The sequence below is a fragment of the Carcharhinus amblyrhynchos genome, chromosome 18 (genome assembly GCF_965287045.1).
Source record: "Carcharhinus amblyrhynchos chromosome 18, sCarAmb.v2.hapA, whole genome shotgun sequence".
NCBI classification, from domain to species: Eukaryota; Metazoa; Chordata; class Chondrichthyes; order Carcharhiniformes; family Carcharhinidae; genus Carcharhinus; species Carcharhinus amblyrhynchos.
The window spans coordinates 10,675,774-10,689,590 of NC_137341.1; the positions used below are offsets into that span (position 1 = coordinate 10,675,774).

Genomic DNA, 13,817 nt, shown 5'->3' on the forward strand with positions numbered 1-13,817 from the left:
AAAAAGGCATAATCGACAGTGAATGAATGTGAAGTTGCTTTCCTTTAGTTGCTGTGTTACACTACCTCTGAGCTAATGTATAAAAAACAATGCCCATGCCCTCATGCCAACGCTATTGTTATGAAAGCCCACCAATGCCTCTATTTTCTCAGAAGACTAAGGAAATTTGGCACCTCAGCTCTGACTCTCACTACAGATGTACTATAGAAAGCATTCTTTCTTGTTGTATCACAGCTTTGTATGGCTCTTGCTCTGCCCAAGACCACAAGGAACTACAAAAAGTCGTGAATGTAGCCCAATCCATCACACAAACCAGTCTCCCATCCACTCTGTCTACACTTCCCACTGCCTCAGCAAAGCAGCAAGCTTAATTAAGGGCCCCACATACCCCAGACACTCTCTCTTCCACCTTCCATTGGGAAGATACAAAATTCTGAGGTCACATACCAACTGACTCAAGAACAGCTTCTTCCCTGCTGCTGTCAGACTTTTGAATGGATCTACCTCGCATTAAATTGATTTTTCTCTACACCCTAGCTATGACTGTAACACTACATTCTGCAGTGTCTCTTTTCCTTCTCTATGAACAGTACGCTTTGTCTATATAGCGCAAGAAACAATACTTTTCACTGTATGCTAATACATGTGACAATAATAAATCAAATCAAAAATCAAATCAATGATCATAAACCTAAAAACTCATCTTGACTCCAGTACTAAACGTTTTTGCCAACATTTAGATTTTAATTAAAAATGAGCCAAATGGCCACTTCTTGCAGTTTCTGTAGAGGTGATGGCATTTTACAGATTGCAGACATTACAAACAAAGAAATGCCACAGAGAACTGGTCAAAAGTGCCTGTGCCACATAGGGCTGGAGACACAACTGAGATTGACAGGACACATATTTTGCCTCCTGGATATAAGCCTACCAGTGCAGCAGTAGAACAGACACCACCAGATGGAAGAAGAAGATGTAGCTGGCCGAAGAGCTGGAGAAGTACATTTAAGGAGGATTTTCAAGAGTGGGACGGCAAGTGGGCTGAAGTAAAAGAGGTTGTGATATTGAAAGCAGAGTCCTGTTGCCCATTATCCTGAGGAACTGAGACCTGAATTTTTCAGATTTCAGGTTCCCTTCACGCTGGGGTGGGTTTGGAAGTGGGTTGTGCAAAGGGGTGATTGTAGTGTCAAGGAAAGGTGAGGGGGGGGTGGGAGTGGTCCAGGCCCCTCTAGAATTTAAGGGGGGTTGGGGGGAGATGGGGATACCAGCAGTCAGAAGCTACCTTCTGATGGAGGTAACTCACTTCACCTTTCTGCCTGAGATCTAAGCACATTCGTTCTTCGACTTCCCCACATACTAAATAAATTCTCCCACCAGCCTAAAAATTGAGACCGGGCTGGAAACAGCCCTTAATTTGTCATTCAAGGGCCTCAATTGGGGCATATTCAAGGCCTTGCCCACCACAGCACAAAATCAAAGATTATGGGTGGGTGGAAATCCAGTGTGAAATTTGTTCCTTCAATTTCACACTCCTTTATCTAAAAACCTGCCATTGTGGGAGCAGAAATTCAATCTTAAATAAGTCACCACTAAAATTGTCATAGTTTCCTTAAATTGACATGTTTCCTTTCTCTTTCTCTCTCCCTCTTTATATAGCTGGGGGATATTTTCTTTCGCAACGTTCATCTGTTAAATACAGTAAGAAGTCTCATAACACCATGTTAAATTCCAACAGGTTTACTTGGTAACACAAGCTTTTGGAGCGCTGCCCCTTCATCAGGTGAATCCTGATGAACGGCCAGCGCTCCGAAAGCTTGTACCAGCAAATAAACCTGTTGCTGCCAAGGTCTATCAAACTAGAGGACACCAACTCGCCTTTGGGCTCCAAGCTTTTCCATCTACTGTGACAAAAATAATTAATCCCGCACAAATGCAAGAGATGCACCCATTATTCATGTCTTCAAACACAAGTACTTAGGCGTGCAACAACCATAGAGGCATTTCCCTTTTTGTCATTGCAGGGAAAATCCTTGCTATGGTTGTCTTAAATTATTACATCAAGCATACAAATGAGAAATTCTTGCCTGATAGCCAGGATGGATTCAGAAACACCAGAAGTGCAACCGAGGTCTTTACTGCTACACAACTTAAGGAAAAGTGTTGAGAACAAAACTTAAATGTGTCTTTGTTGATCTCACAAAGGACTTTGATACAGTCAGCAGAGTGGGTTTTTGGAAACTACAGGCCAAATTGGTTGTCTTGAAAGGTTTATCCAGGTGATCTGCCAGTTCCAAAATGACCAGAATCATGGAAAATAGGGAAATCTCCAGCTGCTCCTCTATCCCCAGGGGAGTCAAGCTGGCTTGTGTTTTAGCTCCCACCCTGCTTGTTTCTATGCTTGTTTTATACCTTCAGAAACCTGGATAAAGGAGTATGTATTTGCTTCAATGTGGATAACAAATTTGTGCAATCTCTGTCAACTGCAAATCTTTGCAGAACATATTTGGAAGTTTTTGTTTGCTGAATGCTATACACTTGCTGCCCACAGAAGAGAACCTCGAAGTCACCATGGACCATTTCTCAGATGCTTTTAAGAAATTTGGTCTCAGTATCTGTCTACAGAGGGTGGAAATGATATACAATTCTGCCCCATAAAACTTTATTTATCACTCCTTATAACCATTGAGAAGCATGTGCTGTCTGAAGTGAATAGTTTTATCGACCTAGAAAGCACCTTAAAACATGCTACATTCTCATACAATGAACCGCAGAATGCAGCAGTTAATGTTGATTGACAGTTAATTACCAAGCATTGCTTGAAAATTTAAACTAAGCAGCTTAACTCTGATTGGTCAAGGCATTGTCCTGAGGCAGAAACCAGCAAATGGAACTTACTATGTTCATCTGAAGCAGGTGCGATAAGTGTGTACATGTTCTTTCCGTCTGCAAAGAACAGTGCAGTACATATTAATAGATGTAGTTCCCAATACACGCAATATTTATGGGGTTGCATGGGGGAATGGCGTCGTGGGGATAGGGTGTGTGTGGGATTGTGGTCAGTGCAGACTTAGTGGGCCGAGTGGCCTCCTTCTGCACCGTAAGATTCTCTGATTCTATGAGAGAATGAGAATTCAGGATAATGTTCATATTGGAATCTTGATTGACAAGGAAGTCACAATACATGCACTCTGAGCCCAACTGACAATCTTAAATTGACAACTGCGCAATTTTTAACACAGAGTAATAATTAGCATATGTTGCCCAATCATGGACTCAATCTAATGTTGGATACTGTGGTGAAGCTTGCTGTTTCACACTGCTACCATGCAGCAGCAACATACGTGGAATTTGCCATTAACAGGATGCTATCATCAAGGCAAAAAGACGTCCTGCCTATCACACTAATGAATAATGTGGCATATGAATTTCAGTGCCAGTGTGATGCTAGGTATGAAGGTTGTCCATCCAAAAACTGGCGGATTGTATCAAACAGCACATCCCAGCTGCTGTTTGCAATGGGCAAGGTACAGAGTGTATTCAACCAGCCTATGCTTGCAAAACTCAGTGTCCAACATTAGATGTGATTCCACAATTGGATAATATTTTCTAAATAAACCTCAGTATATTAAAAATTACACTGACACCCAATTTAAAATTGTCAGTCACAATATGGTACATTTGTGTGTACTGGAAACTATATATATTAATTATAATACACAGGGCCTTGTTCTTAGCAGACAGAAGGATTATGTACACACATTGTGCCTGTGTCAATTAAACAAAATAAGTGATATTCATTTGCCGCTTCATTCCTCAGGTAACTACCTTGACGAAACAAAGTCAAACTGCCTGGTTTGAATTTTCAAACAATGCTTGGAAGTTAACTGTCAGTCATCATTAATTCTCATGATAACACCTCTACCAATCAGAGTCCAGCGAATCAGCACTCTTCTCATATAGTGTAAAGTTGGTGTTCCCCTGTTATTGGTAATTATGCAATTGTCCCGATGACAGCAAGTTGAAAAACTTTGATAATAAGTTCTGTGCTAGCAAATCCTATTTTGTATTTTTCTCCTGTAACTTAGATTCCTCAGACTATTTCCTAACAGTGTCTCTGTGTTTGTGAACGCAAGGAGCAGCGCTCCGAAAGCTCATGATTCCAAATAAACCTGTTGGACTTTAACCTGGTGTTGTGAGACTTCTATTTCCTGACTGAAAGAAAAGATAGACAACCACCTCGTGAAATGTGTTTTATTTTGCTGTTGAACTCGATGCGGGAGAAGCATGAATGTTCCAGGTTGCATTTCCCTCACTACCAATACACGTTCAGTGCTTATGATAGTCTTCTTGAATCAGGAGCTTAGTTAGAAGGAGGAAGATCATGGGTAATATAACACTCTCTGGTGCAGCACTGTTCCTGTACAAGGTAGCTTGCTGTGTTCAACTTTGTTGTCCAACACAACATATGATAAAATAGCAGATTGTTCTGAATTAATCCCAGATAGTCACTAATCTTTCATTTACTACACAGAGGTCCAACACTACATTTTCTCAGTGATGCCACCTAAAGACAGCACAGTAATAAATAGGGAAATCATCTTTATTTATTGATTTTTAGTGCCAGCATTAAGGAACAGTGGGAACAAAGCTGAACTCAATTTGTGAAACTACTAAACATTCTATAGTAGAAAGATAAAATGCTGGAAATGCTCAGTCGATCAGACAGCATACGGGGCAAGAAACAAAGTTAACATTTCAGGTCAGTGGCTTCTTTCTCAAAATGTTTCAATTAACTTGGGCAACCAGTTTATAACACCACTTAGATTATCTTGATTTAAGAATTTACAGTTTAGGTGTTTCCTTGAATTTATCTATGAATCTGGGATTCTTTTTGTAGTTTAAGTGAGGACAGGGCTTTCAATGTACAGAAAGAGTTTGGGGTGAGATTTGCGATTAAAGTGCAATACACTTAAGTACAATAAGGAAATTTGGGATGTCAGCTAAGACTCTCACCAACTTTTACAGACACACCATGGAAAGCATTCTTTATGGTTGTATCACAGCTTGGTATGGCCTCTGCTCTGCCCAAGGCTGCAAACTACAAAAGGTTGTGAATATAGCCCAATCCATCACGCAAACCAGCCTCCCATCCATTGACTGTTTCTACATTTCCCATTGTCTCAGCAAAGCAGCCAGCATAATTAAGGACCCCACGCGTGCCCGACGTTTTCTCTTCCACCTTCTACCACTGGGAAAAGGATACAGAAGTCTGAGGTTATGTACCAACCGATTCAAGAACAGTTTCTTCCCTGCTGCTGTCAGATTTTTGAATGTTGCATTAAGTTGATTTTTCTTCACACCCCAGCTATGACTATAACTTGCATTTTGCACTTTCTCATTTCCTTCTCTATGAATGGTATGCTTTGCATAGTGCATTAGAAACAATACTTTTCACTGTATAGCAATACATATGACAATAATAAATCAAATCAAACAAATGTTTAATTTGCTAAGATTTGCTTTGAAACAGCTGACAGTTTAAACAAAATACATGACACTTGACAAATATGAATTAAGAAATGCTTATCTGTAATAGTGAGTTCCCTTTGTAGCTTTTAAAATAGAAACAGTAATGGAAATCCTGAACTCTAAGCTAGAAAACTATCTGGGACAATAGAATACTTCATATTTCACATTATCCATTGAGTAAATCAAAAATACTGTAAACTCGTTAAGGAAGTGGCACAAGCTTAATTGAAAGGCATTTCTTGTCTGTAGTTCAGAACACTCATATTTACTTGTATGTTGTACCTTTGGTGATGTGTTGCCAATAATACTTGTAAGTCATTGGCACTCATTCAGTTACATTTTTAGTGTTTTTGTGCCACTTAGCTGCTTGTTATCACAAATTTTCTATGACACCACACCTCATGTTCCCCTTTGTGGTAATGAGCCCAAAATAGAATTGGACATTTGAAATTAAAGAATTAGGCATCCTAAATTAAACTACAGTCAGTAGTTGCAGAAGCCTGCAGAAAATTGGACCTGGCCAATATTCAAATAGAGTAAGAAGTCTCACAACACCAGGTTCAAGTCCAGCAGGTTTATTTGGTAGCACAAGCCACTAGTTTTTGGAGTGCATATAAACACACAAACTCAATTTACAAAATGATTTTGTAAATTGAGTTTGTGTGTTTATATGCCCTGTTTGTGAACTGAAATCCCACTCACCTGATGAAGGAGCAGCACTCCAAAAGCTAGTGGTTTGTGCGACCGAATAAACCTGGTGGACTTTAACCTGGTGTTGTGAGACTTCTAACTGTGTTTACACCAGTCCAACACCGGCATCTCCACATCATGGCAACATTCAAATACACAGAACTCATGACAGACTGCCAGAGCATGTCTGGATCTGCCCTATCGATAACCCATCAAGTGATCGTCGCTCCATTTGACATGCACTGGCCTATTGTTCGCAGCCTAGTTGGGGCCAGACAGACTCCAAGGCACCTGGGGTGGGTTCAGGTGTCCTGTCAACAAGTCTTCAACTAGATCATGGGCACTGAGACCCCATTGGCAGAAGGCCAAAGACAGGTGGAAAAGGCACGAAGCCACAGGGGGATAAAGTGGACATTCCAGACACCTTGGGAGTGAAGACTCAAGGCAGGAGATGACCGAGACCAACCAGATCAGAGAAGAAAGGAAGGAAGCAAGCAAGAAAAAAAACGGCCAGCGGGAATCACCTTTGCAAAGACAAACCAGAGGGATTCACAGGCCGGATCTACAGCTTACCAAGCTATCTTTATGGATAGTATAGCTGAATCCTGGGTGTTTCTTGTATGCATAGTGGGTAATTTACGGGATAACTATATTTAATAAAATTTGTTGCATTATAGATCTGTGCCTGTACTTTATTTTTCTTGTTAATAAAGGCACTTTGGTAAAACTTTGATTAAGAAGCTGGTTCAAGTGGCTGAACTGGACAGATACAACACCTTATCTCGATTTAGGCTCCATTTCCTCCCCGTCCTCAGATCAGCAGGTTAAGAAGAGGTACAACATTTTAACAGGAATAGGAGGGATTGGAAAAAAGAAACTCGGCAGCAGGAGAATCCAAAGATGTGTGGGTCAGATGAATTGGCCATGCTAAATTGCCCCTTCCTGTGGGAGGACTGGCTAGGGTAAGTGCATGGGGTTGTGGGGATAGGGCCTGGGTGGGATTGTGGTCAGTGCAGACTTGATGGGCCAATTGGCCTCGTTCTAGGATTCTATGAGAGAATGAGAATTCTGAGCAATGTTCATATTGAAATCTTGATTGACAAGGGAGTCAAAAGATATAAGGGATAGACAGGCAACTAAAGTTGAGGCCTCATTCAGAGCAATCCTGATGTTATCAAATGGCGGAGCAGGCTCAAGGGGCTGATTAGCTTACTTCTGCTTTTAATTTATATGTTTGTATGAATTTTAAACAAAAAAGTGAAAGGAAATCATGGAAATTTAGTTATAGTACAGCACATAGTAGCAGTAGGGCACAGTGGTTAGCACTGCTGCCACACAGCGCCAGGGGCCCAGGTTCAATTCTAGCCTTGGGTGACTGTGGAATTTGCGCATTCTCCCTATGTCTGCGTGGATTTCCTTCGGGTGCTCCAGTTTCCTCCCAAAGTCCAAAGATATGCTGGTTGGGTGGATTGGCTATGCTAAATTGCCTCGTAGTGTCAGGGGGATTAGTAGGGTAAATACATGGATTTAGAGGGTTAGGACCTGGTTGGGATTATTGTTGGTGCAGGCTTGATGGGCAGAGTGGCCTCCTGCATCGTAGGGATTCTATGACCGGAATTCTACCGTCTCGCCCACCATGGGAATCGGAGCGGGCGAGGGGCGGACCATGGAAAGGATCCATTGACCTTGGGCGAGGTTTACGGTTTCAAGACGAGTAAGACCGTAAAATCCCATCCTATGAATTTCATAGTAACACGAGAGAATCAAAAGTAAACCCCAAGCCAACAAGAAAGAATCAGAATGTAGCAAAAAAAGATGGTGTCAGCCTCAGCTAAGCAGCAGCACTCTCTCCTCTGGTTGATAGTTTGTGCATTGAAATCGCATTGGACAGATTACATGACGGCATGAGAAAATAAGAATTGAATGTTCCCTCGTTGCCCTGGATGGCTGATCCAGCATTTTCCTTCTGTACTCAGTCCTGCTTTGTAGGTTTCCGAATGGAAGAGCTGGCTGTGAACAGCCTAGATCCTCCATCCTGTACCATGCATTTGACTTGGGCTCAGGTGAAAGCATGCTTTCCTCTGAATCATATGTTTTATGTGGGTTTTGGAACAATCTTGGTTGACAGACCATTTGTGCATTCCTGGTGTTAGGTGTTCAGGAGGTGTGAAAGATCCCATGTGATTGTTTAAGGAAGACCCAAATCTGTTGAGCTGGTCAATCATCTTATGAAGGCCTTGCTGTACGCAAATTAGTGGCTACAGTTGCCTATATGACAATAGTGACTTCAAAGGAAGTTCATTGGGTGTGAAGTGCTCTACAAGTGAAAGTTGTTCTTTTAAGTGGGCTTGGAGGAAAATAAACAGGCCAGATGCCAGAGGCCTATAAAGAAATTGGAATAATAGGAGATGATACCATGACAGGCAGTTAAGTTTTCCTCTTATCACAATGTTGACGTAGCTTTTTGCCATCAGATATGTTGAGAAAACCTTACCATTATAGGCTTAGAAATTGGGCTGCTGAATGGTGGAGCAAAGAAAATTGGGGATGTGCAATATAAGCCAAAATTGGAGGAGTACAGAGATCCTGGAGGGTTATAGGGTTGGCAGTGGTTTCAGAGATTCACAGATGTCAAAGCCATGGAAGAATTTGGAAACAAAGATGAGAATTTAAAATCAAAATGTTGCCAGACTGGGAGCCAGTTTAGGTCAGTAGCACAGGGATGCTGGGTCAATGGGACTCGGTAGCAACATTTTGGGAGAATTTACAGTAGGTGCAATGTGGGAGACAGGCTGCAAATCAATCGGAGTAGTTGAACCTAGGGGCAGCATGAATTTCAGCAGAAGGTGATGGAATTGGGCGATCTTGGATGAAAATAAGTGCCAAATATGAGATTATTATCCTGCAGATACACATTGCTATAATATGTCATGTCTCAGAGAATAGCAACCATCTAAGATAGGTGTAAAAAAATAGACAGAGTAGTAATAGAGAGAAAAATGTAAGAGAGGAAATCGAAGACAAAGACTTTTCAAATGAAAGAGGTACCACATATTTACCATGCAAATCCCTTTGTCTAATTGTAAACAGTTGCTAACCTAACTGCTCTCTTTCTCTGTATAGTGTTCCAATATCACCCTTAGGCATTAGTGAGTGTTAGAGAGAGAATTCTACAATGCATGGGATATAAATGCAAAACATATCAAGACCCCTTAAATGTATTTGTGTAACAGCTCTCATCAAATTGTGCCACAGAATTGTGTCACCATGTTATTATTTCATAATGTCATTCTGCTGCAAATGATTTCTGTCTCTCTCTCCAAACTTAAAGGCAATAGCTAATTGAAAAAGGGATAGAAACAAAAGGTGATTGCAGTCCCAGGAGGAATTGTGCTGTGTGTGTGTTGTGTGCTGAGGAAACCGCTTTCATTTTGTTACAAAACCCCATTTACTTTTCACTGTGTTAACAAAATGTAAACACTGATCCAGCTCAAAACCTGCAACAGTATTCATTTCTCTATTCATCAATTCTATTTCAGATTACGTGGCAATGAAATAAGTAGAGTAGAATCTCAGGTATCCAAAAATAATGGAAATGAACCCCCAGAATTTTAACAACGAATCTCTTATTTCTGTAGATACTTTAATGTTAGTTACTTTGCAGGAGTGTTAAGAAATGACTGAACCACATTAAGAGATATGATAGCAAATGACCAAAAGCTATGGAGCACCACATAGGAGGAAAAGTGGAGAGGTAGAGAGTTTAGGGAGAAAATTCCAGAGCTTAGGCAGCTAAAGATATGGTGACCAATGGTGGAGTGATTAAAACTGGGAATGTTTAAGAAACCAGATTTGCCAAGTGCAGCTATCTTGGAAGATTACGGAATCGAGGCCCATGGAGGGATTTTAAAGTGAGGATGGCAATTCTAAAATTAAGGCTTTGCTTAACCAAGAGCCAACATAGGTCATGGAGTACAGAGTTGATGGGACTTAGTGAGTTACAACATGGGCAGGAGAGATGGATGATAAGTTTACAGAAGGTAGATAACAAAGACATGGATGAGAATATCAACAGCTAATGAGCTGAGGCAGAGCAGAGTGGGGTGATGCTATGGGGATAGAAAAATCTTAGTGATGGTGCAAATATATGGTTGGAAGCTCATCCTGGGGTGAAATAGTGCACCAAAGTGGTAAGCAGTCTGGTTCAGCCCCAGACAATTGCCAGGGAGCAGGATGGAATCATTGGTTAAAAAATTAAGTTTATAGCAGCAAAGTCAACGGCTTTGGTCTTTCCAATATTTAGTTGGAGGAAATTTCTTCGCATCCATTACTGGAAGTTGAGTAAGCAGTCTGACAATTCAGAGACAGTGGAATGTTTTAGAGAGGTGGTGGTGAGGTAGATCTGAATGTCCTCAACATATTTGTGGAAATGGTGCTGTTTTCTGTGGACATCGCTGGCATATAGATTTAGGAAGGGACCATAGATAGATCCTGAAGAGACGCCAGAGCTGACTGTGCAGGAGCAGATGGAGGAGCCCTTAAAGCGCTGTCTATGATTAGATAAAAATCAAAACAGAACCAAGTGAATGCAAGCTCACAGCTGGACGATGGTGGACAGGCGTTGGAGGAGTGTGGTCAAAGGCTTCTTACAGGTCAAGAAGGATGAGAAGAATTAGTTTAACTTTGTCACAGTCACATAGGATGCCATTTGTGACTTTGATGACAAAAGCTCACCCCACCCCCTCTGCATTGCTACCGTCAGCTGGCAGCTGATACACGGAAAAGAAGCCTGCCTCACAGCCATAACATGTGTCTCAAAGAAAGGAAATCCTGCCCTTGAGAGATGCTGGTTAATGTGACTGGCCAGCTGCTCCAGCGGTCTAAGCAGTATCAGAACTGAGTAATAGGCAGTGTTGGGATACAAGCTGGCCCATGAGGAAGGAAGCCACAGCATCTGGACTCAGGTAAGGTGGGGGACTTGGAAGGGGAAGGATTGGATAGCCTAGGATAAGGGAATGGAGGGCACATTTCGGAGGATAGGTGGGGAGGAACAAAGGGGAGGTAACATCTTGGGGGGTGGGGTGCACAAGATTTTTTTTAATTGCCCATCTACTCACACCAATTGTTTTATGACATGGGTAGCATATTATCCAGGTTAACTGGCTTGTTAACAAGCTCAATGGATCCTTAATTATTTACTTAAAAATTGTGGGTAATGTGACGATTTTGGCACCCCTCCATCCACTGTATCATAGGGCATCATAGTGGGTGGAAGGGTGGTAAGCATGTCCTACCTTATACTTTACATGGCCTGTGCCTGCTGTAAACACAGTCGGCAGGGAGTCATGGAGTATGGACAAAACGGGTACCAGACGCGGGAGGTAACAACACGTTCAAGGACTTAGGAGAGGAAAGAGCATATGGAGGCAGTACTTAGCAATAATGGAGGGGAACAACTGTGTCTTCCTTCAGGAGAAGGGTAATGATGTATTTGAAAAAAACAAAGGACTGTACCTGAGGAAGAGAACTGTTAACAATATCTTCTAACATACGAGCTAAGAAGAGAAGTTAGGTCATCAACAGTTTAGTAGTAATAGGGTTGAGGGAGCCTTGAGTTGGGCTCCTTGACATGATGAGCTCAAAGAGGACATGAGGGGAGACAAAAGAGAAAATAAAGGAAGATGCAAGTCCAGTGCTAGGGCAGGGGAGAACCTTGGCTGAAGTTTGGTCTAGTGGGATAGAAATGAAAAGGAAGTTGCAGAGGCACCTGATCAGATGCCTCAAACTTAGTAACAAAAGTCTGTGAGCTTCTTGCACCTTGTTGGAGATGAGGGTGGAGAAGACAGGAGAGGGAGTGTTTAAGAGAATGGTTAACGAAAATAAACTGGGAATTACGTTTGCATTCCGGGATGATCCTGGAATAATTGTAGCTTTTGGAAGACTAAATTAAGATCTATTGGTGCTTTATGTGGCCCAACCATGTCTGATGGTGAATGTTTAAATCAGCTACCTCCCATATCCATTCATGTATGTGTCCCATGGGCAATTCATGAGGTCAGGAGAGCATAATGACAGGATTAAACATCATTACCCCTACAACTAATCATTTACTATATTAATTATGTAAGTGGTTTGGGTGCTATTCTATTTGAGTCACGTTCTGTGCTACAAGTCATGACAAGCAGAAACACCAGTGTGAGCTGTCAATTGAAATCATGCAAAGTGACATGAAATAAGTTATGTGGAATGACTCTATGTGCGGGTTTTGAAAATGTCTGGCCTTAAAAGATTCAACACTTTCCTCTTATACCATTGATTTAGTTGAAACGACAAGTGAAAGAATGACAAGCATGTTACATATGTTCTGTCTTATTCTTGTGCCATGACTGAATAACACCTCCACATTGCACTCAGGATTTTGGCAGCACTTGGTACAATACTTCACAGCTGTCAATTCTTTGCAACTCTCCTCCCTGTTGGATTCTGTGCAACTTTCCCTGCAGCCGCGAGCTACAATAGTTTCATTGCCTAAGACAGTCATCCAGATCTGCAAAACAATATCAGAATTAGAATCTAAAATAGCACTTTACTCAATAAGACAAAGAAAATAATTTATCTTTTTGAAAATTAGAATCATTTTAATTGCCCATTAATGCTGCTTTGAAATTTTGTTAAGTGTAGGCAGCCACTCTGGTAAGGCTGCTTGACTGTGCTGTCCTTCCTCTGCATTTCTTATCTCTATTAAAAAAAGATTGATGATTAAGATCCTTGCAAATGTGCAGTGCATGTCATTCACAATAGTTTCTCTACCTGGCTGAATAAATTTGTATCCTCCTACAGATACTCACAATAGATGATATGTTTTATCATCAATCATAGGAGAGCAGATGACTTACCAAGTCACTCTTGGTGACATTGGAATTGGACATATTTTGAGGACTCTGGGATATTGGCTGATGGGGGTGATTCTGTCAGTATAACCATGTCAGGGCTGTCCGTTGACTTATCTGTAGTAGAGCTATTCCCAGATATTAATCAGGAGGGCTTTGCAGAGTTGATTGGATTGGGAATGCCTTTGTTGTGTCTCAATTTGATGCCTAGGTCACATGAAAATATCTTATTCATTTTAGCGATTTGAAACAACTGATTGACTTCCTAGGTAACTTGAGAGAACAATTATGGGTTAGCCATGTTGATATGTGGTTGCTGGACTCACATTTCCTGGATTACTAGTAATATAGCCACTATGCAAGTACATCCACTTAGGCTCAGAGGCTTTGTTGTGACTCAAGACACTTAAGGCAGACATGCATATGTCTGTTCCACAACTCATTTTTCCTGGAACGGGTCACTGTACTACCATGTTGCCAGAGGATATAGCTTGAGTTGAGCCACTCCACATCAAGCATTGTTGTCCAGGAGTCCCTCACCAACCACAGTGATAAGCTAGAAACAGTGGCAGTCTAAAGAGACTTGGGGGGGGCCTAATATTTCAGATGGCAGGGTCCACCCCCCCCCAACCTGCTGACTCTGCCTGCCTTGCAGCGATTTCATCCTCAAATGACTATCGATTGACTACAGGCGGGATTCAGCCCCTC

General features: G+C 41.5%; 1 protein-coding gene across 3 annotated transcripts in view; it reads right to left on the reverse strand.

The window, feature by feature from the left end:
• Window positions 1-6,142: 6,142 nt before the first annotated feature.
• LOC145354835 (uncharacterized) overlaps window positions 6,143-13,817 on the reverse strand; it is a 43,051-nt gene continuing 35,376 nt past the window's right edge. For 2 of the 3 annotated variants that reach the window (XM_080206351.1, XM_080206352.1), the window contains one exon: window positions 6,143-12,766. In XM_080206351.1, coding sequence (XP_080062477.1) covers window positions 12,524-12,766 — 243 coding nt within the window. In that variant the 3' untranslated portion in view covers window positions 6,143-12,523. The other variant, XM_080206353.1, reaches the window with a different exon arrangement.